Source organism: Corvus moneduloides, chromosome 2 (assembly GCF_009650955.1).
Source record: "Corvus moneduloides isolate bCorMon1 chromosome 2, bCorMon1.pri, whole genome shotgun sequence".
Lineage (NCBI taxonomy): Eukaryota > Metazoa > Chordata > Aves > Passeriformes > Corvidae > Corvus > Corvus moneduloides.
In genome coordinates, this window is record NC_045477.1 from 38699392 (window position 1) to 38725522 (window position 26131).

At 42.6% G+C, this 26131-nt stretch overlaps 2 protein-coding genes and 8 non-coding genes across 12 annotated transcripts; 1 reads left to right on the forward strand and 9 right to left on the reverse strand.

Moving 5' to 3' along the window:
• Positions 1-909: 909 nt before the first annotated feature.
• Positions 910-13792, reverse strand: TAF1D (TATA-box binding protein associated factor, RNA polymerase I subunit D). 2 transcript variants are annotated; one of them, XM_032099169.1, is made up of 16 exons: positions 13635-13792; positions 13415-13487; positions 11274-11528; positions 10719-11169; positions 10256-10431; positions 9604-9661; positions 8997-9285; positions 7327-7376; positions 5952-6082; positions 5557-5602; positions 4676-4712; positions 4294-4367; positions 2541-2591; positions 2086-2197; positions 1662-1727; positions 910-1035 (listed from the first exon to the last, which is right to left on the reverse strand). In XM_032099169.1, the coding sequence occupies exons 3-7, from the start codon at positions 11513-11515 to the stop codon at positions 9130-9132; spliced, it is 1083 nt and encodes a 360-aa protein (XP_031955060.1). In that variant the 5' UTR covers positions 11516-11528; positions 13415-13487; positions 13635-13792; the 3' UTR covers positions 910-1035; positions 1662-1727; positions 2086-2197; positions 2541-2591; positions 4294-4367; positions 4676-4712; positions 5557-5602; positions 5952-6082; positions 7327-7376; positions 8997-9129. The 2 variants fall into 2 exon arrangements, with proteins under 2 accessions (XP_031955060.1, XP_031955061.1); XM_032099170.1 differs by lacking the exon at positions 2086-2197.
• Positions 1489-1618, reverse strand: LOC116440488. Its single transcript, XR_004238641.1, has one exon. It is a non-coding gene; the product is annotated as a small nucleolar RNA SNORA25 (small nucleolar RNA).
• Positions 2750-2886, reverse strand: LOC116440487. The gene has a single exon (XR_004238640.1). It is a non-coding gene; the product is annotated as a small nucleolar RNA SNORA8 (small nucleolar RNA).
• LOC116440492 lies at positions 3633-3764 on the reverse strand. Its single transcript, XR_004238645.1, has one exon. It is a non-coding gene; the product is annotated as a small nucleolar RNA SNORA18 (small nucleolar RNA).
• On the reverse strand, positions 4447-4519 carry LOC116440485. The gene has a single exon (XR_004238638.1). It is a non-coding gene; the product is annotated as a small nucleolar RNA Z40 (small nucleolar RNA).
• On the reverse strand, positions 5204-5335 carry LOC116440489. The gene has a single exon (XR_004238642.1). It is a non-coding gene; the product is annotated as a small nucleolar RNA SNORA1 (small nucleolar RNA).
• On the reverse strand, positions 5722-5860 carry LOC116440486. The gene has a single exon (XR_004238639.1). It is a non-coding gene; the product is annotated as a small nucleolar RNA SNORA8 (small nucleolar RNA).
• Positions 6193-6320, reverse strand: LOC116440495. Its single transcript, XR_004238648.1, has one exon. It is a non-coding gene; the product is annotated as a small nucleolar RNA SNORA40 (small nucleolar RNA).
• Positions 7514-7585, reverse strand: LOC116440498. Its single transcript, XR_004238651.1, has one exon. It is a non-coding gene; the product is annotated as a small nucleolar RNA SNORD5 (small nucleolar RNA).
• Positions 13793-14062: 270 nt separating the features above from the next.
• Positions 14063-25782, forward strand: C2H11orf54 (chromosome 2 C11orf54 homolog). Of its 2 annotated transcripts, none has more exons than XM_032099171.1 (10): positions 14063-14172; positions 15067-15153; positions 16842-16964; positions 19017-19115; positions 20037-20110; positions 20670-20771; positions 21724-21900; positions 22646-22795; positions 23380-23496; positions 25505-25782. In XM_032099171.1, the coding sequence occupies exons 3-10, from the start codon at positions 16907-16909 to the stop codon at positions 25676-25678; spliced, it is 951 nt and encodes a 316-aa protein (XP_031955062.1). In that variant the 5' UTR covers positions 14063-14172; positions 15067-15153; positions 16842-16906; the 3' UTR covers positions 25679-25782. The 2 variants fall into 2 exon arrangements, with proteins under 2 accessions (XP_031955062.1, XP_031955063.1); XM_032099172.1 differs by having other exon boundaries at positions 14166-14252.
• Positions 25783-26131: the final 349 nt, after the last annotated feature.

Sequence of the window (26131 nt, forward strand, 5' to 3'; positions counted from 1 at the left end):
GTGTGGGTTTCCTGTCATCACAAGGTACATATAAAAGCACTTGAATGGAAGAAGAGAATAAAAATCTTACAGTTACTTCTTCCAAAGAGAGATTTTCTATCCATGTTTTCTGAGCTAATTACATACATCATCAGGACAAAGTCAAAGCTCAACTTATGCTGTAAACTTATTAACAGGTGCAGTACCAGGGGCATTTCATTAACACTCATCCTGGTTAAAATGCACCAACAAATCATGGAATAGTTGGGGTTGGAAGAGACCCTTAAAGGTCCCCTGGTCCAACCCCCCTGTGATGCTTCAGGCTCTGTAAACATCTCCCTGGAGCCTTCTCTGCTCCAGACTGAACCCCAACTGAGCCTTTTTTTCACAGGAGATGCTCCAGGCCTGCAATCATTTTTGCAGCCTCCTCTAAATCTGCTCCAAGGGGGGTCTTAGAAAGCTGACTTTTGATTAATAACTGTACTTTGCACTTGTGTTTTAAATTATTTCTTTCAGTCTGGTGCAGTTGCACATACTGCAGCAGCAAACTTGTTCCTCTCTCAGAATACCAAGGGGAAGAGAAAGCTTGCATTCTGCTACCAGCAAGTCACAGGTGATTGATCAGCTGCCATAATTTTCTCAACCCTTTGTTGGCTTCCCAGTGCAGCAACAGGAAATAGCCTCAGGCTGCAGCCCAGAGCCCCAAGTTTGATTTAAATGCTGTGACTGTACAGAAATAAATACCTGTCTGGGGCTTTGGTACAGCCGAGTTCAATGACAGGGAAGTGAGGGAAAAGACCTGATAAAGCCACTTCCAGGCACCTCTATACACTCAGCTTAGCTGGGTCTTCTCTAACAGGCACCTTCACCACAGCTCCCAGGAGGGGAAGAGGCAAGTAACACCATGCACTACTGCACTGTGCAAAGCAGTAACGAGTTAAAATGAATGTTTAATTCTAAAAAAACGCAATAATAAACACTTTAGAGAAGGTTCTTTCTTCATTTGCAACAGCTGTGCAGTTCTTTGCAGCAGGCTTGCAGCAACATCACCAGGATCTGAAAAACATCAGCACTTTTAAGCCAAAAAAAAAAGCCATTTTCCTAATATCCAGTCTAAACCTCCTGTGGCACAACTTCAGGTCATCTCCTCTCATCCTACTGCTTCTTACTTGGCAAACCAACCAACCCCCACCTCAGCAAGCTCCTTTCAGGTGGTTGTACAAAGCAAGAAAGTGCCCTGAGCCTTCTTCAGGCTGAACACCCCCAGCTCCCTCAGCTGCTCCTCATCAGACCTGTGCTCCAGACCCTTCCCTGGACACAAAAGTAGCAACTGGGCTGCCAGACTGCTCCAACCACAACTATAGCAACCCTGTTCTCCCATGTCCCATGCTGCAAATTCTCACTTCAGAATGGAACTGAGTAGCCTCTCCTCTACATCAGCATCACAAAACCCCAAAGGCAGCAGAGTAAGGCCCTTTTTCAGCCCAGGAGGCCAAACTACACGAGGTGTTTATCTCCTCACAAATAGACCATAGCACACATGGAGTGTCCACGGCATCCTGCAGAGGATTTCAATATGCGGTCACCGCGTTAAGAGCTGCTGGTTTTTCAGCCATGCAAACCCTCTTTGAAGTGACCTTAAATTTCCTTACAGTACCAGCCTTTTTGCTAAGTGCCCTTACCATCACAGTCACTTTGGTAGCTCCCACGTGGTGTTTCTCTGACACACAGCAACTTGGTAGCAGACTCTAGGAGTTAAAGAGTCAGGTTTGGTTAGTACAGGGCAAAAGTCAACACTGGGTGGTAAACGCACGGAGCAGCCTTTGTCTCCCTTTTTTGCTTCTGTTCCAAAGAACCACCCTCTCAGCAGGAGCTCTGGAATCCAATCTACAAATGTTCCAACTGGAACTTTTATTCCTCTGTAGCTTAAGGGCCCAAGGATACAGCCACATCCTTACACCTCAGCAGGAACCTGCTCTTAACAGCAGAAGGGAATATTGTGTCCTTAGCCTATGTTAAAGCTTTATTCCCAGCAGACTTGGTGCCACATCATGTGGCAACACAGGAGTCTGGTGGATTTGCTTTACGGTCATGTCCACAGCTCACCAGAAACAGGAACATCCCAGCAGCCTTGGTAATGACCAGAAGTCCCACTGCTCATATGGGACTTCACTCAATGAGCCAGCTCCCATCCTTTCCACTGAAGGACCAATCAATCCTGCCAATACGAAAGCCAAGTTGTGAGCAAGCCTAAAATACGGCACAAGCTCCAAGCACTGAGGAATTCCTCACAAGCAACAGCAAGTCTCATTAAGACACCAGTAGTACAAATGGCTGCACAACTGTGACAGCTGTTCAAAGTATGTATGCACACACAAGAATGACTCACAGATGAGTGATCTGCCAAGATCTGCAGTGATCACTACCCAGTCATCTCTGCTACTACATAACCATTTCTGCACTTTATTATACAACAGTTTCGGGAAGTTTTGATGCTTAATGTGATACGAAGATAATACACAAACTGTGAAGTAGTATTTAACTAGTAACTCAATACTTACCTGTCAAACAGGTTGCTCCCATGTTTTTAACTCGGGGCAGTTCACTTCATCCTGTTAGAAAGAAGAAATTGAACGCACCTGCTGAGTTCCAGAGGCCAGTATCCAGTTTTCACATGGATAATTAAAATGAAGACAAATGAAAACATCTATTTTCATTTTTTTACATGAAAACAGAAAGCAAGTACACTTAAATCCCTGAAGAGGTTAAAGACTGTTTCAGCAAAAATACCAGGTTTAACAGACACAGCTGGAGGAAAACCAAGGATGCCAAATGCTGCACTGCAGTAGCACTGCTTTTTGAACATCCCACCAGGAGAAGGCTCCTGGGTACAGGTACTGTAACGCTGCAACAGCTGCAGACCTTCAACCACAACAGCTCATTTTACATTCAAGCTTCTTGCATGCACCAGGGAGTGTCAGGGAGTAAGAGGTAATCTCCACTCCACAGAACTGCCATGCAGCTGAGAGGGAGAAGGAAATAAAATCTTTAACAGCAGCTTCAGAATTCTCCTATGTGAAGATTTATACTTTTTCTACAGTATTTTGCTTGTTTTTACTTTAAACTCTTCATTCCACAGAAAAGAATCCAGGAATTTCAACAGTATAGAAGTAAACTGGCTGAGCTGCTCATAAATTAACTCTAAATCCCATACTTGAAGATATAACCCAAATATTGCTGCTCAGTATGAAACTGTGGAGCATCTCTCAATACAAAACAAAATTATAGCAAGTTTATGAAGTTACTTCAAGACAGACATCACAGTGTGGTCTGTTCTTACCTACAGCCACTGAAACAAGAAATAATCACTCCCTTCATTATTAAAAGGAGAATACACTGTTTCAAGCCATCCAGAAAACAAGAAGCAAAAAAACAGTGTTACAAGTAAGATACCTACACAAAAACCTGGGCAAAAGACTAAGTTGAGCCCATGTAATTCAGAATGTCAGTTGCACCTGAAGTCCCAGAACACACTGACTTTTGACTCTTACCAAGCTCTTCCACTTGAATCACTTTTTTCTTTTGTACCCAAGCACATTACACCTAAAGGAGAATACTGGGCATCACTGCAGTTCCTAGGATGCTACACTAAGATTTGTCTTGCAGTTTTATCCCACAGAGCTAACAGGTAGTTCAGTGGGTAAAGCCAAACCACAAGTTTATTCTGTGAGGCGTTTCCAACGACACGAACCTACAGAAAAGATCCTATCGGGATAGACCTCAACAATTCTGGTACTGTAACACAAGAAATGAATAAAAATCAAGCAGACTGGAAAGGTATCTGGTACATATCTCACTAAGTGTCATTTTGCATTGTTTCAAGACATTTTGAGGAAGAAGGAAGGTAAATGATACACTACGCACCTCCTTTGTACTAGCAAGTTTTTAATTACAAGTTACCCGATCAGCAAACATCAAAGAGAATTAACTACAAAACTGTGCAGAATCCTCTCTATAAAATTCCAACCAAGTGTAACTGACTGGTCAAAGCAAAACTCTCCGTTTAAGCAGTTAACCTGTTCACCTTGGTTTTGACTGAGGGATTTATATGAACATTCTGTGGGCAAATCCAAGTTACAATAAATTTTTCCCATAACAGAATGAATGATACTTTAAGATATAGTAGTGTAATGTTGAAAACAGTCCCTGAAACCTTCACAAATTAGTAAGCTTGTTCTGAGAGACTTCTGGCCACTGAAAACCAGAGCCCCTTAGTCATTAAGGTATAGCTAGAACTTCAGATGTCATACTAACCCTCAAAGAGGCTTCAGACTTCTGTGAAATGGCATCCTGCATTTCTTCCTTCACCTTCTTCTACGTACCCGCCACTTGAAAAAAAACAAGTAGTGTTACAAACCAGCATGTATGTGCACACAAATCAGCAGAACCTACAACAGTACTGAGTAGATTTGTTCAGAAAGGCTCTTCTCACTCACTCTCTTCAGAGCAGTTGAACATTTTGCCAATCATCACAACAATTTTCTCACAGCATTCTCAAGTTTGGAGAAGAAGAGCTCTCATGTTTTCCAAACCAACACTGCATTTTCTTAGTAAGAAACGAGCAGCAGAAATGAGCTCACCAAGTTAAAAGACAGGCAACAGCCAAGGGTAAAAAAAACCAGTCACACAAACTTACCAAGATGTTAGTTCAGACTGGACTTCAGGCGCACTTCCTAAAATAAAGGAAATTGTTGCATCTAAGTAATACTTTCAAGTTTCCTCAGTATTTTAGCAGTCCATCAAGACTTGGGAGCATTTATCTCAGTATGAAGCCAGGGAGACAGTAGTCCAGTTACACTGGCTGAATGCTGATGACACAACAAAGCATTTCATTTGCAATTAAACCACAGCCCAATTTATCACACAATTACCAACAAGGTTTATCTGCAATTTAAGAAATCAGAGCAGTATGGCACAAGAAGTACAACTAAGGGGTTACCTCATAAAGAAAACATGGAGGACACCATCTTAAGACAGCTTGAAATTATGCTCTTAATAAATGATCTACAAGAATTCAGCACTGCAAGTATTCTTCCTCTACCTGCTAATTCTACTTCTTTTAGTACATAGGATGCAGAATTGCAGCACATCAACTCAAGCTTATCCTTAGATTTCATAGTAGCTGCATTTTAAAGTATGTTTGCAGAATTGTCCCACTAAGTGAACTTGTTACAGGTCTCATTGTCACCACTGCAATTAACTTTACAGTGAGGAAAGCAGAACCTGTTACTCTTCTAGCCACGTTTTCCAATTCAGACACACAGCAGGTTGTGTCTATTTGCTGAACAACGAGGCATGAAAACTCCACAGCATCTGTAGAATAGCTTGGTTTTTTTATCCTAGTCAGGTAACTGGGAAAGAAACCTGGTTTTGGTGCTCATCTGTGGATTTGTGTTTCAAAATACAATACTTTTTCTTTTTTTGCCAAAAGGCAACCAAAAAGTTAAGACTTGGGCTTTTGTCTTCATACAACTACCTCCACCTAGGAAAAACCTCAACTGTTTCTTTAATACTTACACTTAAGTAGGCTTTTCAATCTGTTCCATACATCACAGGAATGCCCCTTTAAGAAAAAACATTTTAGAACAATGTCACCAATTTAACTATACTTTTATCCCATAACAGTTGAACAGTTTTTTAATGTTGTATTTGATAAGTTTCCCACTAAGAAACACTAAATCTACTTGTTTCAACAGAAATACCAAGTTTAACCAGCACATCTGCATGAAAACCAACGATGCCAGCTGTTGAAATACTGTAGCACTGCTTTTTGAACACCCCATCAGAAAGACACTGCTGGGTGCAGATACCATCCAGTGCACAAATTAGCCTGATTGCTTGCTGTGGGAATAGCACTAGACTGAAGAAATCCAGTAGTTTGATCTTAAAGTCAGAAGAAACACAAAGCTTACCTCTTTTGCTACCATGTTGCACAGAAGTCCACTGAAGTAAGGGATCTGTGAATCAGGACAGCCAACAGCAGTAAGAATTCGAGAGATTCCTCAACAAGTTACAACTGCTGCTGCAGTGTAAGTGTGCTCATCTGCAAAGAAAAGATATAACCAAACTACACTTCTGAAAATTTAGAACACCAAACTCCAGACTGATCAGTATTTGAATCAATTAATGAATGCTATTTGAGGCCATGCAAATATTGTCCCTTCATATAAGTAACACAACTAATACATTCATCAGCTGTGGGTTGCAAAAGAAGGGTTTTTTTCTAAGCACTAGGTTCCAGGTTTTTGTCTACAGCAAAAGACAAAACCTGATCAAGTGCTGGAACAAACTGAACACATTCATTTTTTTACTATTTTTGAAACAGCATTTGAAGCTACTTCCCAATTGTCTGTATACTTACTGTTAGTAGTATTGGAAGCTGACAGTTTCCATGCTTTCCAATTTTAGGGACAGGCAGCTTGAACCAAGGTGTGTGAGGAGTTCAGAATCACATACACTCTCCTCAGAACAACTTACACTGTGTCAACCTGATGTGCTTCCTAGTGCAGTTCTCCACCCAGAGCAATGGCCAAGTAAGATGTCTGTCCCTATCATGTTACTCAAGAATGCTTTTGTAAAGTTTCACTACTTGCCCACCCTCAGCTCAGTGTTTCCCATGTTAAAGGGGTTTTCCTACACTGTATCCTTACAAGGTGCATTTTTCCATGCTATTTCCTACACTGTCTTAGGCCATGCAAACTTGGTAACATCCTACAGTAAGAAGCTTTCCCAGCCATGTACGTCCAAGACTACCAGCTGCTCTCTGCTGTCCCTCTTGTTCTTGCAGGGAATATGAATTAAGATGGAATTTTACCCCAGGGAAGCTAGCAGAAGCTGTATGATACACCCTGGTACAGAAAGTGTGGGAAGCACCACCCAGAGACTAAGGGGACAGTAGTACTTCAACATCTTCAGCAGAGAAAATTCCACACAGTATTGTCCAAATCAGATCAAGCTGCCCTGCAGTATTCACCATCAGGTAAAACCAATGTATTTCTATAAATAACTTCAACAAAAACTGCACTTAAAGAGATATTCAAGAACTCAAAAGTTTTTGGTTTTGTTCAAAGAGTGGCTACAGGTTCTAATTTTGGTCAGACTGATGAAACGTCTGTGGCACTGAACTCAGTACCTTGGAAGCTTCACACACACAAGCTCCTCAGCTGTGGAGCACTGTAATGTATTCATTTAAACTAAGAAGCACTGGTTTTTTCAAAACCTTTTGTGAACTAATGCAGAAAAAGCTACCTGAAAGAAACAAAACTGAAACCCAAGAAAACAGCTTACCTTGTGCAACAAGAAAACCAAGAGGTATTTCATCTTCCAAAAGCAACAAACTAGAAGGGGAAAAAAGGCAAAGTGGTAAGAAATGTCATATACGGTCAAATAACTGAAGATTCCCGAAATCAAAGCTAGATTTCAACAATCAATATAACAGCTGTAATAAGCCCGATTTCCTGTGTATTTATCCAGTTCTAATCAGAATTGAAATTTAGTTCATTTCTGAGTCACTCAGCAGTTGAACAGCAAAATTCATCACATGAAACTGCAGAATGAGCAGGATTCCACACACCCCTCACTATGCCCTACCAAGCAAGAACGCCACTCCTAGATCCAGGATGAGTCTTTCAAGCCATTGACTATTTCTCAGGTAGATGCCTAAAAGAGTTACATGTAGCCATTAATTCTGGACCAATTCTAGTTGTGATCTTTAAATACTGAAGAGTAGTTTTTGCAGTTCTAGAGCCTTTAAGTTGCATTTGAGAAACTTCTTTTACAAAGGTTTGGGACCTTAATTCAAGCATGTAAATTACACAGCTTGACTTGCTCTCAATACCAAGCACCTACTGCAAATCTCCTCAGACTGTCACCTGCATTTGAAGGAAATTAAACCAGCAGATAAACCCTTTTTCTTACAAGGTGCTTGTTCAGCACAGATTACTTTTACCTGCTGGGCAGCTGTCAGTTAGCTGCTGACAGCAATTTGGTTAAGAGTATCAGAGTGAGGCTGTGAGGTGACTTGTTTTTAAATCTTGCTGATTCACAAGTGAACTTTTTAAACATTTTTTTTCTCAGCTACCACAACAGCTGCAGTAGGACTTAGTGGTATTCAGACCACTTCTGAACACTAGCCCTGTTTCCTACTGACTAAAACACCTTTGAGAAAGGTATTTGCAGTTAGGGCAATGCCTGTTAAGTACTGTTAATAAAAAGCTTTTGTCTTCTGCTAAGTCATGTTCACATCAGAACCCATTATGGACAGAAGAGGACAAGAGGGAAAAAAGAATTTTTAACCCAAGAGTCGCTATGCTGCTACAATTATTTTTAAAATACCTTACAACTTCAGATTATTGTATTAGATTCAGGAGCAGAGAATTAGTTTTCTGAGAAGTTATTCCATGTGGAATAGACAACCTCAATCATACAAAACTGATTTTATCATTCAAATACATTAACCACATCTTGCAATAGACTTTTGTCAAAGTTGACCAACCACTTCTGCACTTTTTTGTTGGCACTTGACTTGCATTAAGCTTCAATTTTATCTTCAACCCTTTAACTTTTGAAGTACTTCAAACCTGCACCTCTAAGACAGAAAAACAATCTCTCAAGGACCACCCCCAAAGAAGTCAGCTATGAAAGAAAGGCATCTGAACTGCCCTTTTAACTTGAGCATACAGATGTATGCATGCCAACACCTACTTTTCTATACTGTGCTCCTGTTCTGTTACAATATTTGGAACTTGTTTTTCTGTTTTTAATTATGTAAACTCTACGATCCATTGCTAAAGAGAAGTCAAGTTGCAGACGCCAGAATTTCACAAAGATCATCAGCCACTGAACCAGGGATATTCTACTCTTGATAGAGAATAGCACAGAAGACATTTAAGAGCTTAGCAAGAGGACAGGTTATACTTTTTTTGTAACTGTCTTGGACACGAGCCCAATACACTCACAGTAAGCCCAATGTGTCTAGGCAGCTTGGCGGAGAGCTCAACACTGACTGCAGACCAGTGTTTCAAGCCAAGTAGGCCCATGAAAGAGGTCTCTGAAGAACAACCGCTGCCACCTCATTTGTCCATCTGGGGTTCACCGAGGTGAGCCTTGCAGAGGCACCGACTTCTCCCCAGCACCGTCTTCTTCATCCACTATTTCAATCACTTCAGTTGGTTTTGCACGTTTTCTTCCTGGCTTTGTTTTTTTCTTACTGGGAATTGTGCTGCTTAGAATAAAAGAGCTGTTCTCCTACAAAAAGGGAAGACAGGAATAGTCACATGTCTAGTTTTGAGATACTTAACATGTAAGATTTCAGTAGTAAATTTGCTGAGTTTAAGAACTCTACAGAGAACTGCAGAATTTCTGTACATTTCAGCATTATATCAAAGAGAAGAGTGTGGACTATCAACCTCCTCTCCTGCATTAAGAGATTAAGATTCACAGGGATCACAGAGTTAACTCTGGATCTAAGCTCAAGAACTAAATACTGAAAACCTTATCTACTAATTCTTTGACTCCAGAACAGAAAGGCTGGAGTGTTTCAGAAGTTAAGGAGTGTTTACTTACCACTACTCTGGCATCAAGTTGCTCCTCAGTATCAGAATTCAAGCTGTCCTCATCATCACTGAAATAAAAAACCAAATCAAGCTGTGTACTTTTTATAGTATCTTAAAATGTCTAAGCTACAAGCTGTTAAGTGAACAGTAGCTGAAAGACAGCACTGTACCTTTACACAGTCTTTCAGGCTTTCTAGTTTTAAGGTTATGACTATATTTACAACAGCAAGTATTCTTGCTGATTTACTGGTCTTTTTATTGCACTAAGCTAATTGCTTGACCTTAAAGACCAAAGATGACACTGTGGTTTTTAATAATGTAAAAAGGAATTAAAAATTATCCTTTAGTCTTTGTTATAGAACACTGTACTTCATTTGGGATAACTATAGAAGAGTGAATTTCAGGAAACACTTTATTTAAATTTTAATCAGATAGTACAAATCACAAGAACAATTATTAGTCTTCAGATCAGATTAAAAATACCTCCTTCTGTGAGAACTTTCAAGTCAAGCATTTACAAACACAGCATCCCAAGTGGTAGAGTGCTTTGTTCCCAAAATAAACAATGCTTTCATAGGTTAAAAGGACAGGAGAACAACTGAACTTGATACACACACATTTAAGTTAGTTAAGAATAAAAGAGCAAGTAAAGATGAACTTACTCTGTCTCCTGAATAGGGGAAATGGGGCCTTCATCATCTAAATATTTGTGTTTCCGTAACACCATGCACTCTTTTTCTAAGTCTTCACTGGCCTGAAGAGCTTTTAAAGCTTTTTTAAGATGTTCTTCATATTTAAGTACTTCAATATACTTGAAATATCCCTTTGCAGCTGCTTGCTGTAGAAAAAAATACTCAGGTAAGATCTTTAAAAGTACCACTATAAATCATTTATATTATGAACTGAATTGTAATATTATATCAACTCCCATATATATATATTCCTGCTGTGTCTGTCTTAAAATGTATTAAACACACAACATCAAGTGTCCTGTTTAGCAGAAGTAAAACCTCTTTTGTTATTTCATTCTAGCACATCAGGTAGAACTGCAACATATCCCATTTCAATTCACAATTTTTAGACTAAGAAAAAGAATATATTTATCCCACAGAACAGAGGACTTACCTCATAGCCAAGAACCATCTTTAAGGGAATATGTTTCTCCCCATAATGTTTTTCGACAAAAGGGAATTGAAAACCTCTGTCTAGAAGCCTCCTCTTCTGCTCCTGAGGCGAGGCTGTCAGTGGGGGCCTCCCTGTGGGCATCTGTGTGCTCTCATACTTTTTCTTTTTCTTGTTCTTCCCTGCACGAACTTTGTATTTTCGGTGTGCAGCTGCTTTGAACTTCCTTCCCCTGAAGTGATAGGCAAAAATGGCCTTCAAATTGAGTTTTGACTTCTGCTGCTTGGAAACGTCCAATGATTTTCCTGGACTTTGGGGAGACAGAGAAGAATCTGAGGAGCTTTCATTGTCAGATACTCCTGTAACAGATTCAGCTTGTTTCCTCGAAGATTGAGATCTCCTTTTTTGCTCTGAAGGTGCAATGGAGCATTCAGGATGAGCAGCAGGGACATCACTGAAGAAGAAAAAAAGTATTTACTTTCAAAAGAAGGTACACTTCTATGATACATGACACAGGTTCTCCACAGGAAAAATTCTAAACTAGAGATAAAAACTCACATTTCTGAATCACTACTAATCAGTAAAACCTCAGCTGAAGCTGCTGCTGATTTACACATGCTGTTAAGATGATCTGAAGACTCCCCAGAAGCAGCCCTCTTCTGCCTTGACCGCAAATGCTCTGTTCCTGCACTCATTTGCCATGAATACACCTCAGATGGCTCCTTCTGCTGATGGCTGATCAGCTCTTGGGCATCAGGGTAATCAGAGCCAGAAGCCTGGGGTTCATCTGTATCAGTCATGTTTCAGTTTGCCCTAAAAAGCAATGAAAATTCAAGCAGCTTAAAAAGATTTTTACATTCATCAGGTAACAAACTTTCCTCTACTCCACTCCTAATTGCAGGGTAAACTTACAGGAACGATCTTGAGCAAACCTGAGCAGAGATTTTCCTATGAACCATGACCAGGTACATTCTTCACACTAACAAGTCACAGCCACTTATTTAAAGATATTCACTGCATAACTGAGGTCAGAAAATGTTTTTTTAGAGCTACTTTACATTCAACACCTGCCCAAAGGAAGGCAAACATCAGTGGTGCAACAGAGACTTGTTCAGAGATGAATTCTGAACATTTTAACCCTCTCCCTACTAGGAGTAAGTTTTGCTCCAAATGAGCACACATACAAGTAGTCAATGGCTTCTTACACTTGTAAGGATATTACAGTTTTAAGTCATACTTAAATACGCATTTCACTGTGGTTTAAAGCCTTGAAATTAATCCAAGACAGTATCATCATGAGAAGCAATGCCATCTTCCCTCTGTTCTTTTGTGAGCTGTAAGATACCTAAAATCTCCTGCTTTTAACAATCCATCACCCATTTGTTCACTGGTTATCAATCATCACAGAGACCAGTCCCAAAACTAAAATGTTTTCACTCGAATCTGCAACACAACACAGTCCAGCCCTACAGTGGCCCAAGTCTATACAACAGAGACTGGAACATACAGCCAAGGAACCTGGTTTTCCTCTGTAATAGCCTAAAGTTATTTTACCTTGTCAAGTTGTTTACTAGCCCTGTATATCTGCATCTTTCTAATTTTACTGTGCTTTTTAGAGTTTTACAAACTCATCATCATACACATTAATATTTCAAATATAATTACACACAGTTCAGCATCTGAAGGCTCTATAGCAGAACTTATCTAATGTCCTCACATAACCTGCAGCAGATCATCCTGAGGGCACATGCATGTCAACCAAACAATCAGGCCCAGCCAGCATGAATTTAGGAAAGGCAGGTCCCAACTGACCCACCTGATCTCCTTCCATGACCAGGTGACCCACTTAGTGGATGAGGCAAAGGCTGTGGATGTTGTCTGCCTGGACTTTAGTAAAGCTTTGGACACCATTTCTCACAGCCTTCTCCTGGAGAAACTGGCTGCTCATGGCTTGGATGGGTGCATTGCTCATTGCCTGAAAACCTGGATGGATGGCTGGGCCCTGAGAGCAGTGCTGAATGAAGTTACATCCAACTGGCCTTAAGTGATGTTCCCCAGGGACCAGTGCTGGGGCCAGTCCTGTTGAGTGTCTTCACTGACAACCTAAACAAGGGGATAAAGTGCACCCTCACTCAGTTTGCCGTTGCAGGGAAGTGCTGATCTGCTGGAAGGCAGGAAGGCCCTGCAGAGGGATCTGGACAGGCTGGATTGATGGACTGAAGCCAGCTGTCTGAGGTTCAACAAGGCCAAGTGCTGGTTTCTGTCCTTGGGTCACAACAACCCCAGGCAGTGCTACAGGCTGGGGGCAGGGGCTGGGAAGCTGTCTGATGGAAAAGGCTCTGGGGCTGCTGGTGACAGCAGCTGAACACAATCCAGCGTGTACCCAGGTGGCCAAGAAGGCCAATGGCATCCTGGCCTGGATCAGGAATAGTGTGGCCAGCAGGACCAGGGCAGTGACCGTCCCCCTGTACTGGGCACTGATGAGGCCACACCTCGAATTCTGTGTTTAGTACTGGGCCCCTCACGACAAGAAAGACACTTATGTGCCAGTTACGCTATGCCTTATGTGGGCGCACTGCTAACACTGGTTCACCCACGGCCTGACAAACACAAAGCCCAGAAACAAAACAGCGGAACGCCTGAGTAAGGACAGAGGCAGCAATGCCACTCTGACCACACAGACCCTGACTGGTACTCACAGTTCACAGCTCAGCATCCTTCGCGGCCTCTAGCTCAGCTCCGTACTGGAGCGCTGGCACAGCACGCAGATCCCTTAGGAAAGAAAAACAATCATCTCAGCTTGCTGAAGAACCTGACTGAAAGGCGCCGGGCACACCGCTCGCCCTCTCGCCAGGCTCGGCTGCCAGCAGCACGCTGCGGCTGGCGACACGGGAAGGCCTTTCGAACGCGGGCACCCACCGAGTCACCACGGGCCGGGGACACCCCGCTGGCACCGCTCCCGCGGAGCCCCTCACCGACAGCCGCCACACGCCCCTGTCCTCAGGGCACGACTCAACACCGCCAGGAGTGTCCCCCCACACCCGAGTCCCTCGGTCCCAGGTCCCGGCAGCGCGGATGGCGGCGGATCCGCCCGCCCTGACCAGCCTGCGCGCTGCTCCCGCCGCCCCGCCGCAAAGGGCGCGTAATGGCGGCCCCGCGCCTTAAATAGCGCCGGGCGCTCGCGAGAGGCGCGCGGGCCGACGGGAAGGAGGGGAAGGGGAGGAAGGGGGATGGTGCCATGCTGGGAGTGGCGGCGGGGCGGCCGCGCCCGGGGGCGGGCAGATGCCGAGCCCAGCCGAGCCCAGCCGAGCCGAGCCGAGCCCAGCCGAGCCGAGCCCAGCCGAGCCGAGCCGAGCCGAGCCGAGCCCAGCCCAGCCCAGCCCAGCCGAGCCCAGCCGAGCCGAGCCGAGCCGAGCCGCGTCTTGCCTTGCTGTGCCGGTCCCGGACGGCGGGGCAGGTACGTGCGGTCGGGCGATAGTGGTGGTTGGTGCGGGGCAGGGATCGCGCAGGTCCCGGCTTCCCTCTGCTTCCCTCCCGGTGAGAGCCTCCAGTTACTGCTGTCCTGCTTCTCCTTCCCCGCGCTGCCCAGGCTTCTCCGAGCTGGCTGCTCCAGCCTGAACAGCCCCTTCCTTCCTCTCGCAGCCACGCCAAGCGCGCTGCCGGCTTTAGCGCTCCCTCGCTCCAGTACTCTCCGCTGCCTTTGCCTGCCGGGACACTCTCTATCCCCACGGACCTCAGCCTCGCCTAGCACGTCTGTTTATACCCTGCCGTGACCCGTCTCTTCCCCAAATCCCAGCCGCTCAAGCAGTTGCCTGTGCTGCCCCGCAGCCTTCCTCTGCCCCGTATGGGATCTCCTCGCACCGCGCCAGGCGAGGAATACGGTCTCTGCGTCTGTGGATGTCTCGCTCTTCTGGGTGTCATCGCTAAATTTCTCTCTCACAACTGCCATCTCCAGTTTTTTCCACTGATATTTCTTCCCCCACCACCCCCGTCCCCGACCCATGTCCAGCCTGCCTATAACCTCTCCTTTTTGGCTTTAACCCCTCCAAGCTTGTTTCAATTCAGGTTTTGATAACAGACACCCCACACACATAATTAATCTAATGGTTCACATTTCATCTGCATTCTCCTGGCACCTGGCTGATCTCTCTGATGTTTTCTTCTCACTTCAAAGGTAGACTTTAAGTCTTTACATACTTGTTGCCTCTATTCTTGTTGCACCATTCCACATCTAATAATCTTATCATCCCTTTAGAATTTGTGTTCTTTCTTTGAAAGTGTTCTGTAGCAATTCAGTGTCACTGCACGCCTCTGTGATGGAGCTTAATTGTGTGCTGTTGTCTCCTTTCAGGTTCTCTCTGTCCCACACCACACAATTCACTCCCCTGTGAATATCTGCAGTGGTGGGCCGCAGACCTACTCGTTTGTGCCACACCTGGTAAGCCCTACTGTCTAGCAATCAGATGAGGTTTATTATGTTGCATCAAATTTTTCTGCAGTCATTCCCTCCTTTCTTGATTGCGGGGAGCTAACTACCGTCCATTACACAGCAGGCGATTGTCCCGGTGTCATACCTGAGCCTATTTATTTGAATAGTGTCCAACTCTTGCCTCTGCCATTTGCGCAACAGCAGTTCTAGCTTCAGTCTGGGAACTAGCTTCTAGCTTCTCAGACTGTTTCAGGACAACCAATGTGTTGAATGCTGGCACAGCCTCGTTCTGCATGTGGCAAAAGGTTCTTGAGGGGATGAGGATCATCTAAAACAGTGCTGCCAAAGCCATGTTCTCACTTTCTGTCTGTGGCTAATTACTCCCTTTCTTGGTGCACACTAAAAGGCTTGGGGTATGATCCACTCCACCTGACATTAGGCTTCTACCAGAGGCACCAAATCCAGCCTGTTACTTTCTCCTCCAGAGCCAGAGGAGGGACAAAGTCAACTGTGGAGATAGACCACAGTTCTCAGATAAGACCAGCTAAGACGAGAATTACTATACACAGCTTGCAGCCTTTCTTCCTTTCTCTACTGCTTGCTGCAGCAGCAGTTTGGGGTGGCTGAGCATTGAGCTCAAAGACTTCAGTTAGGTAACTGCTATGATCTCCCCACTCTTTTTATTTCTTTCCCCCTCCCCCCCGGGTTTGTTTTATTTTTTTCCTTTATGCAGACTTAAGAGGCTGATGTTATAAGGACAGTTATGAGTTTTGACAGTCATAACAGGATTTTTTTTTAAATAGAAGCTAGAACTATACCTAAGCAGCTGTCTCACACTGTAGTCCTTCCTAACAAAGATTCAGTCAGGTCTGGGAATGTAGTCATGATTTTGGCTTTTTCCTTCAACACCTGAGATCTGGATAAGTGGGACCCATTTTATTTTTTATTGATGTGTGCAACGACTATGGGGCTAAGGAGTTAATGATTGCTGTAGCTGATTTTTAGGTAGTGTACAATCAGCTGTTTTTGCCCTGAGCTGTGGCTTGCCCTTCTAACTGACTTTGCTGTTGCAAGGCTGACTGAAGCACAGTTCATTTGTGAAGGGGCTCTTAAACTTATGTTCAAAACTTTTGTTACAGGCTCTGTACCCATACAGAGTCTGATACTGCAGAACTTGCTGCTATTGATTTCTGTTTTGCTGCTAGCCTGTTCCTCTCTGGAAGGGGAAACATGTGCTCAGAATCAATTGGAGACCATGTCACAACTGGGGTTGAAAGTCCACCATAGCCAGTGCTGGAAAAGTAAACATTAAGGTTGGTAAGACCTTAGGAGGCAGCTGATGTGCTCAGAAAAGCCCAGTTTTCTTTCAAAACTTTCTTGTGATTCCAGGCTTACAAATGACACATCAGTCTCCTGATCTCTTGAATTGCATTCAACGTAGGATGTGTTTTCCCTACACCCAGTTGTGAGCTTGAGGACTAATATGTGTAGTGCTCTGAGCCAGCTATAGGGCTGACAGACACATCTTCTTCCAAAGTGCATAAGAAATTTAGCGTTATTATTGAAGCCATCAGTCTCTCCTGTGATGGCAGAAACTACAGTTCTATTGTTGTCTATGTACTTGAGTGAAATTGAAAAATAATTAACATATTGAAAGGAGCATGTTTAAATTGTTAAACTATTATCTTTGTTGGCAGACCAGTCACTCCACAGCGTGCTGTACTGTAACTTCTTACCTGAAGAAATCAGCACCGATTAGGAAATGGCCAAAGTCGAAAGGTTTGCTTTTCATGTCCCAAGTCTGGAGGAGCTTGCTGGGGGTAAGTCATGCAGCATGTACTTTATACAAACTTGTAATGTACTCTTCAAACTTATCTTAAAGCTCATACCAAAGTATTTTTACAGGTAGTACATGCAGAATTACTGCTCTTAGCACACTGAGAGGTGAAGAACAGCACTATTTCTCTATATGCGAAGATTTCTCAGAGCACACAATGACTTTTCCCCCAAGCCCCCACGATATTTAATCACACAGAGAGGCTCTCAATCCCTTTAAAACTGCTGAATTTGCTGATTCTTGTGCAGGTTGTGAAAGTGTGTCAACTACACACCAAACTTCTTTACACATACAGAATCATCTGTCCTCCTCTACCCTCTAGTATTTCTTTCTTTTTCAGGACTGCTCAAAACATAGCTGACAAAGATGCAGTGTAGCATGGCAGATCCTGTTGCTTGAACCTGGTTGGCTCCTCCTTTGGTGATTGCTTTAGAACAGGGCTGCAGGAAACATTTCTTTTTTTACTTCTTTCTAAAGCCTTCACAAGATGTGCTCAGAATAACAGAATGGTTGAAGTTGGAAGGGACTTCCAGGTTCAGCCCAGCTGCTCATGAGCTTTTTTTCTTGCCCTAGTAGGAAGACATTATTCCTTCTGGCAGTCTCTCCCCTTCAGCAAATATACTAAAGGTTTTTTGTCTTTTGGATTGATCCCCAAGTTCAGTTTGCCAGTTTCCCGCATCTGTGTCAGTTCGACATTTCCAGGTATTGAGAACATGTGGTCCCAGCAGTCCCCTGGGAGGGTCCTAGTGCTTTTGTCACCCAGTCAGACTGGGGCAGTAGGCCAGGGCTGCTGTAAACCTGTGAGCTCTTCAGAGAACACCACATACTTGCAGTAGAATAGCTTGAAAGAGTATCAGAAAAATTTCATCACAAAGCAGAATTTTCCTTTTTTTCCCCATCTGTCCTGAGGATCTCCTTTGAGCTGTGCATTGTGTTGCTGTTCAGATTTTGGGTATAATTTGAGGAGTGCCCTTTTACTGTCCTTGTCCACTTACCTGAAGGTACTGAGATGTATTTAGAAATGTGCTAAGTACCATCTACTGACCCTTTTGGTCAACAGCTTGGTAAATCTGATGTCAAGAAGTAAGGTATGGCTGAAACCCTAACTGGTAGAAATAAAGGCACAGGAAAGTCTTCTGTGTAAATAAGGAACCACCTGATTTGAGATCACAGACTGCATGTTCTGTCTTTAGTTTGAGACATCTGTCTAAGCAGACCACCAGGCATGAAAGAACCTGGACCTTTCAACATAGTATTTGAAGCAATGTATTGTGAAGACAATCCCACACTCAAGGTTTGGAAGTTGTTTCCAAACAATGTACTCACCTAATCGTCCCTGTTGTTTGAGTGACTTTGCAAGTTCTGATCCTAAAAAACATTGATATGAAGCAAACCAAAAATTTTAGATTTGGTACATTATCACCAGCACCGTTCATTATATGTCTTGCTCTGATAGTGGCACTTGCCAGAAAATCTCCACAAGACCATAAAGAGGATAGGCAGTAGCCCATGGCGGTAGAAATTTCCAGACAGCAGAAACGGTTTAAGATTATAATCAAGGTATTGCAAACTGTCTGGTTAATGTATTTAAAGAACTGATTGTTGCTTCAGGTAAATCTTCTTCCTCCTTTGCTCTTGCATCATATTTGACTGTGATGGTAATTGTCTGCTATTTGAAGCAAACCTGCTGCTGAATGTGGTTGAAGTTTACCCACATTACTTCACACTGTGCTGCTCTGAGTGCTACTAGGAACACTCAGTTAATGTATTTCAATGAAAATGGTTTTTAAATTCTTAAAATTAATTAGTGGGGCAGCCAACAATTATCTGAACAAACTTTTGCTCCTCTTTGAAGTTCTGAGTCATGAAACAAGTGCCTTCAGACATTTAAATTAATGGAGTTACTTAGGGTAAGCATAAGTAATGTATCTTGCTGAAAAAAAGCCCAAACAGATATATTTATTGTTGTTAGAAACTTGTCAAACTCTTGGTAATTTTTCATTGTCAATAATTTTGCCATTATTCTTTATTACAGTTTTGCAGAAAGGGCTTAAAGAGAACTTTGCTGATGCTCAAGTCTCTGTTGTAGACTGTCCTGATCTGACTCAGGAACCCTTCAACTTTCCTGCTAAAGGTAACTTAGCATTCCTGTCTTCCACTAAGACTTCTCCAGTTCTTTCTGCACAATCCTGCTTAGTTTTGATCCTCTAAAGGTGTTGAGAGAGCTTAAATTGTTTTTCAGGTAAAGAATATACATGAGAGGAGAGCTACACTTTATTTCTGGATTGCTTCCTACTTGATGTATGAAAAAGGACAAGTCATTACTAAGTACTTGTCATAATTTTTTTTCCTAACCTATCATTGCACACCCACTTACTTCATAAGCTTTACTTAGTGTACTGAAAAGGTTTTGAAAATAAGTTGTTTTCTTTCAAATGGAGAAATTTTTTTGAACCATGCCAATCACTATCTGAACCTAAGGAGTTGTGCTTCCATTAATTTTTAAATTCCTGACATTCATGTATGTCAGTGAAGTGAAACTGTCACTAGCTGTCTGGAAGACAGACAGACATGTCATCTGTGCTACTCATCTGAGTTCCCTCTGGCATCAATGTGAAAGAAACACCTCCAGAGGATTATTCATCCCTTCTTAAAATACATATCCAAATAAGTGGGATGAATTGTCCTGGGACAGCTTTCAGCTTTGCTAAAAGTTTGCAAGTGGAGTCCCAGCAGAGGTCTCCACTGTGTGGTGAGGATGTTACTGGAGAACAGACAAATGGAAGGTGTTGATCACTCTGCCTTTTTTTTTTTTTTTTTGTGCTTAGAGAATGTTATTTTACAACAGGTTGTGTAGCATTAAATCCTACTATGAATCATTATAGGGCTTGGACTTCTTAGTAGTTCAACAGTTTATCTAAGCACACTAGGGAAATAATGTTCTCAAGGGTTTGAGAAGTTTGAGGAACCAGTTCCTTGGTGCGTTAGACTGTGTGATTATTAAAGATTATTGGGAAATAATATTTTACCAAGCTAACTGGGTGTATTTTTCCAGGAATCTGCGGAAAGCCTAGGATAGCAGATGTGGGAGGTGTTCCTTACCTCATACCTGTTGTACAGAAAGAAAAAGTGAGTTTTTTCCTGTAGCTGTGGGATTTAATATATTTGTCAAAAGAAAAGCAATAAACCAAACTAAGGACTAAGAGATACTATAGGATTCTACTTGTGAAAGACACTTTTCAGTGTTTAATGAGACTGATTCTGATGTGTGTTGTATGTCTCAGAATCTAATAAGTACAATAATTCAGTCTTTGAGTAAAATGAGCAGGGAACATACAGGTAAAACCTACCTTTTAGAAAACAAATAGATATCTACCAAGTTTGTTATAACTAAATGTTATGTTGTGTTCAGAAGCTGTGTTCAACCTAATTATCAAAAATATTAATGCAGGTGGGTGTTGTGAATTAAATGCCTCCAGGACTACAGTGAACAGAATGACAATTGCAGATCAGAGCACCACACCAAAATCATAGAATGGTTTGGGTTGGAAGAGACCTTAGAGATAATCTAGTTTCAACCCCTCCTTCAGCAAGCAGGGATGCCAGCCACTAGGTCAGGTTGCTCAGGGCCCCATCCAGCCTGGCCTTAGACGTTCCCAGGGATGGAAGGATTGCTTTTCTTTTGCAGGTTTATGATCTAAATACAGTTGCAAAGGACATAGAGCTGCCTGGAGCTTTCATTCTTGGAGCTGGAGCTGTTTCATCCAAGGTTCTTGGAATAAATGCTGAGGTCAGTATATAAGTGTGATGGTTCTCAATTAATTCATGGAAGTATCATAACAGTAGAGCAGTATCGTGCTGGGTATGTCCCATTTACAACAATGTACTTAATAAACACTTTCACACCACAAACACATAAAACACATTAGGAGGAATTGAGATGAGTGGCATCCACTGAGGTGCATACTCCTGAGATAATAAAGATTAATTTTTAACTTGTAATTCTTCAGGAAGCATGTGATTACCTTGAAGCATGCCAGAAACATGTTTTTTTGAAACTGATGGACAAAGACTTGACCAGAGGTTTTAATTCCAAGATTTAGAAATGCTTGTCAAACTTACTGGTAAATGCCTTTTAAATGCTCCTTGTCTTTTACCCTCTGGGATTACTTTGTTTCACCATTGTGAATTTTAAAGATACCACACACACAATAATAAACTGCAGGAGGGATAGGAGACAAAAACTACTACCTATGGAGACTTTGGTTAATCACAGTTTTTTCAGGCATAAACCTTAAGTCTTGCTGTCTCCTTTTGATGGATTTATTGGCAGATGAGATAGTCCACATCAGCATTAAGTTTGGGCCACTATAATAGTGGTTGTTACTGTATGCTGAGAAAGTATTACATAGAATTACAATACTGGCATGTAGATTATAGATTTTTTTTCTTCTTCTTTCCTTTTTTTTTTTTTTTTAGCACTGGCATTCATCTTTATAAAACATTAAGTTTAATTGTCCAGATAAAGTAAACCTGTTTTCTCGACCTTTCAATTACATTACAATATTAGTCCATTTTTCTTACCAGTACAGACCTCATCCTGAGAGACAGAGCTGTGTGATGAAGTGGATTTTTTCTTGGGATCATGGCCCAAAGCTTAAATCACATTTATTTGAGTTCAGTTCATTTGGCTTATTCTTGCATGTTCTTATTGACTTACTCTTACATGTTCTTTTTCCCAGCTTATCCCTATTGTTCAAGCAAAGAGTGAAAAAAAGCCTGCTGTAAATGGGAGCTACGTTGCTCAGATAAATCCTGCAGACAAAGGGTGCCTGCTTGAGAAGTACAGCAGTAAATACACTGACTGTGAGTTTGGACTGTTGGCCAACCTTTATGCCAGCGAGGGCCAACCTGGTAAGGTACGTACTTGGATCAAAGGTGACTTTGCAGTGCTTTGTGACTGAAGGGAAACTCATGGTTCTCCTATCAGTTTTCTGTGATAATAGTAAAATAGTAATTCCACAAGAGAAGCATGCAAAACTAAAGAGCTGGTGTCAGTGATCAAGGGGAAGAATTATTGGAGACAGAGGCACTTGAATTTTTGAGGGATAAGTATGAGTTTACTAAAGCTTTTCCACCATAAATCATTCATCCAAATCCAGTCCAAATTAGCAGTGATTAAAGCTAACAGTGCAATGTACTTGTGTAAATGAGGTGTGGGCACTTACGTAGCTTTTTGCAGAAGTGCTTCTCCTGACACAGCCAGCACAAAAAGGTGCTGACAGAACGGTCAAAAACCTGACTGCTGCGTGGAAACTGAACAGCCTTCTCCCTTACCCAGTGTTTCTTTCTGACAAAGTGGAAGCCAGCTTCCATTTTGTCAGCAACCCCAGAAGGGGGTTGCTCATGTCACTGTCTCAGCATGGGTAAATCTCTTGCTGCCCAGCTCCCTGTACAGGCAAAGCTAGCATTGAACAGAACTAAGGAAAAGACAGTTGGTCATATACTGGAAAGATGCAAATGCAGCAGCACTTGCATGGAACCTTATCTTTTCAAAAAGTGTTCTTGCGTTATCAGCTTGGGAGAATTTCAGAACAGCTTTCACAGACCTTTTCAGACTATTGCAACAGGAGATAGCAGTGACCAATTGACTTTATCTTCCAGGTCATTGAAGTGAAAGCCAATGGAAGAACCGGGGAGCTTAACTTTGTGTCCTGTCTGAGACAAACTTTAGAGAAACACTATGGAGAAAAGCCAGTTGGGATGGGTGGTACGTTTATCATTCAGAAGGGGAAAGCAAAGATTCACATTATGGTACGTTGTTCTCAATTCATGTAACTTTCTTTGTCCTCATGAAAACAGAGGTATAAATCAGGGTGTAACATCTTAGTTCGTTAACTTTGTTTTGTACTTTTAAATGTATGCATAAACTAATAGGATGAGCACTGTATTAAAGTAAGGAGTTGACATTACAAAATCGGTGTTACAAAACTAGTAATGCTGTTTTACTTGGCATTAATACCATCATCTTTTGAAATCTGTGTGCTGCTAAAGAACTGGAGAACTATTGTAAAACGAATTGAAATGAAATACATTAACTCAGATGATACTTATAAGAAACATTAAACTTTTTAAAAAATAACTGAGTTTCTAAAATGTACCAGGAGGAGGAGCATCCTCACTTCAGCAGTTCTCCCATTACCTGTGCAATGAAAGATGCAATATTCTGGTCACTTCTGTCTCTGGCAGAAACAGAGTGATGGGCTGTGGTGAGCTTCTTTCAGTCAAGAAGGAAAATGAACAGAATAGTGGGGAGGGGAAAAACAAAGTTGCTAGAGAAAAAGTATCCTGATGCAAGTGTCTTCCTTTTACTTAAAAAGCTTTTATTTTCGCTGTAGCCTCCAGAATTTTCTTCCTGTCCGCTGAACACTGATGAGGATGTGAATAACTGGCTCAAATTCTTTGAAATGAAGGCTCCACTGATTTGTCAGCCAGTAATAGTTTCCAGAGATCCAGTGAGTCTCTTTTACTCATTTCTAAGTATAGACTGAGACCTGTAATGAATTTTGGATGTGGTTTTCCTTTTAAGAATGGGAGTGTGTATGTATTGTGTTAGACTCTTCCAGAGCTGGTGCCATGGTTTAGAAGCTTCTCATTTCTGTGAATTGTTTGAATTGAGGACAGGTCAATCTGTTCTGAAACCTAGTGGTTGTTCATCGTGGATTAATTTAATGGTTCCAGTTGCAACTATGCAAAAGTGCAAGTGTTTGCATCCCAAACCCAACAGCACAGTTTACATTCTCTGCTGGCCACACTGGGAGAAATGTCAAGAGCATGGAAGCTGGTTTAGCCACGTCTTTATGTAGTTCACTTTCATAAGAACTCCCTCTGCTAATGCTGTGTCAAAAGACATGAAGCATGTGTCTCATTGCTGATGTAAATTGAAGTCTCTGCAAAGCCTTGTGCTGGAAACTTATCTAGCATCTTTCACAAGCACCAAATTTAACAGCAAATCATTCAGGATAAAAACCAATCTGGTTTCAAAAACCATTAATGTGTTCATAATTAGGAAAACCATTTGTTTAAAAGTAACCAGAAAACCATAGATGAAAATGACTATTTTATAGGTAACAATGCAGTCACAAGTAATATAAAAATGTTTTTTTCCAGAGTTAAGTGGCACATACTGTAGGCTTAGATGTGTTGAAGGGTGTGATTTGATTGTGTCATTATGTGGCAGCCTTTGGCCTAAGGCTAAATTGTCTGCATCTTGCCATAATCAACTGATGCATACTTTGAAAGCAGCCATCAACAGCTGCCCTGTTCAGAACCAATGCAACTTGTGTGGTGGATGCTGCTGAGTTTCTCCTGTTTGCATCCACTGCAAGCTCAACAACACTTGGTTTTGGAAATGTTTGAGTGTCACCACAAAGAGAGCAGTAGACAATGGCATTCCAGTGCCATAGCACTATTCACCAGTATCCCCTTGCAGCCCAGAAAACTAATCCTATCCTGGGCTATGTCAAACTAGCTGTGGCCAGGTCAAGCAGGGTGATTCTTTCCCTCGTGAGACCCCACCTGGAATGCTGCATGTAGCTTTGGGGTCCCAAGAAAGATGTGGAGCTGTTAGAGCAGGACCCAAGGAGGGCCATGAAAATGAGCACAGGGCTGGGGTGCCTCTTCCTTTGAAGACAGACTGGGAACTGAGATTGTTCAGCCTGTAGAAGAAAGGGCTCCAGGAACACCTTATTGCAGCCTTCCAGTACTTCAAGGAGGCTTTTAGGAAAGACGGAGAGAAACTTTTTACCAGGACATGTAGTGACAAAAGAAGAGGCAAGAATTTTAAATTGAAAGAGAACAGATTTATCTTGGACATAAGGAAAAAAATTTTTAAGCTGAGCGTGGAGAGACAGTGGAACAGGTTGCCCAGAGAAGATGTGGATGCCCCATCCCTGGAAGTGCTCAAAGCCAGGTTAGATCGGGCTTTGAGCAAGCTGGTTGAATGGAAGATGTCCCTGCCCATGACAGGCTGGTTAGAATAGGTGATCTGTGAAGGTCCTTTTGAACCCAACCCATTCTATGATACATAAAACTAGTGGTGTTGATCTCATGGTTTAGTATGTTAGTTGCTATTTTATTCACCGTTCCTCCCATATTCATCTAACCTGGCTCTCAGAATTGGAGTAGAGACAGTCCCTTTATCACATGGGCCTGTGGCAATTCAGTGCAAAGGGGTTTGATTTCCAATAGGGGTTCCTTGGTGTGACTGCATTATTTAATCCCAATGGAAAGAAAGGTGGGGGGGGGGGGGGGGAAAGGTTAAGAAGGAGATCTCAGTAAGCTTAACACCAAAGTTGGGGGCTGTCAGGGTTTCTAAATTCTTTTGTCTTACTGGTTTCACAAGTGTCTTGCAAGTTTTCACTGCTTAGCATTTGGAGCTATGTGGAAATACGCGTCTAGGCTAGACTATCCCGTGACTTTTCCCATGAGCGCCTTGTTGACGGGCCCTCTGTGTGATGCCAGGGCTTCGATCTGCGCGTGGAGCACACGCACTGCTTCAGCCACCACGGGGAAGGAGGGCACTACCACCAGGACACCAGCCCGGACAGCGTGCAGTACCTGGGCTACTTCCAGCCCGCCGAGCTGCTCTTCCGCATCGACAGGCCCCAGGAGACGCACCTCGTCGGGAGAGACTGAGCCCCGCGGGCCGAGTCCATCTTCCTCAAGTACAAATGCTGATTTTTTTAATGCTTTTAATTATGCACACTTACGAGATTTAAGAATAAATATGAGAACAGCAAGCTGCCGCCTTCTTAATTGTGTCACAGGGAAGAACTCGGAGCATACGTGTCATTGGAGTTATGACCGAATTCAAACGGTAATTAAATTGCAGTGTTATTGTATGTTTTCCTGTTGTTTGGTTGAGCTTCCTGCGTGGCTGCAGCTGACGATGGGAAACCAGAGGTGAAATTATGGTTAGAACGGGACATGAAACCAACTTCTGGTCAAAAATAACTCTGTAGAAGAACACGGCAGGAGCTGCTGGGCTCGGCACGATCCCTTCACCGCCCTAGCCCCGCCCCCTCACGAGCGCCTCCGGAGGCAGCCGAGCCTACTCGGCACAGGCCCCGCCCTCTCACGAGCGCCGCC

What these genes read in the sequence shown, in the direction of transcription:
- TAF1D (XM_032099170.1), bottom strand. Translation starts at nt 11,515, where the DNA reads ATGACTGATACAGATGAACCCCAGGCTTCTGGCTCTGATTACCCTGAT. An exon ending in ATTAGTAGTGATTCAGAAAT is followed by an intron (nt 11,170 to 11,273) that starts GTGAGTTTTTAT and finishes TTTCTTCTTCAG; the next exon opens with TGATGTCCCTGCTGCTCATC. An exon ending in AACTTGATGCCAGAGTAGTG is followed by an intron (nt 9,286 to 9,603) that starts GTAAGTAAACAC and finishes CCCTTTTTGTAG; the next exon opens with GAGAACAGCTCTTTTATTCT.
- C2H11orf54 (XM_032099171.1), top strand. Translation starts at nt 16,907, where the DNA reads ATGGCCAAAGTCGAAAGGTTTGCTTTTCATGTCCCAAGTCTGGAGGAG. An exon ending in TTCTTGGAATAAATGCTGAG is followed by an intron (nt 20,772 to 21,723) that starts GTCAGTATATAA and finishes TCTTTTTCCCAG; the next exon opens with CTTATCCCTATTGTTCAAGC. An exon ending in TAATAGTTTCCAGAGATCCA is followed by an intron (nt 23,497 to 25,504) that starts GTGAGTCTCTTT and finishes GTGTGATGCCAG; the next exon opens with GGCTTCGATCTGCGCGTGGA.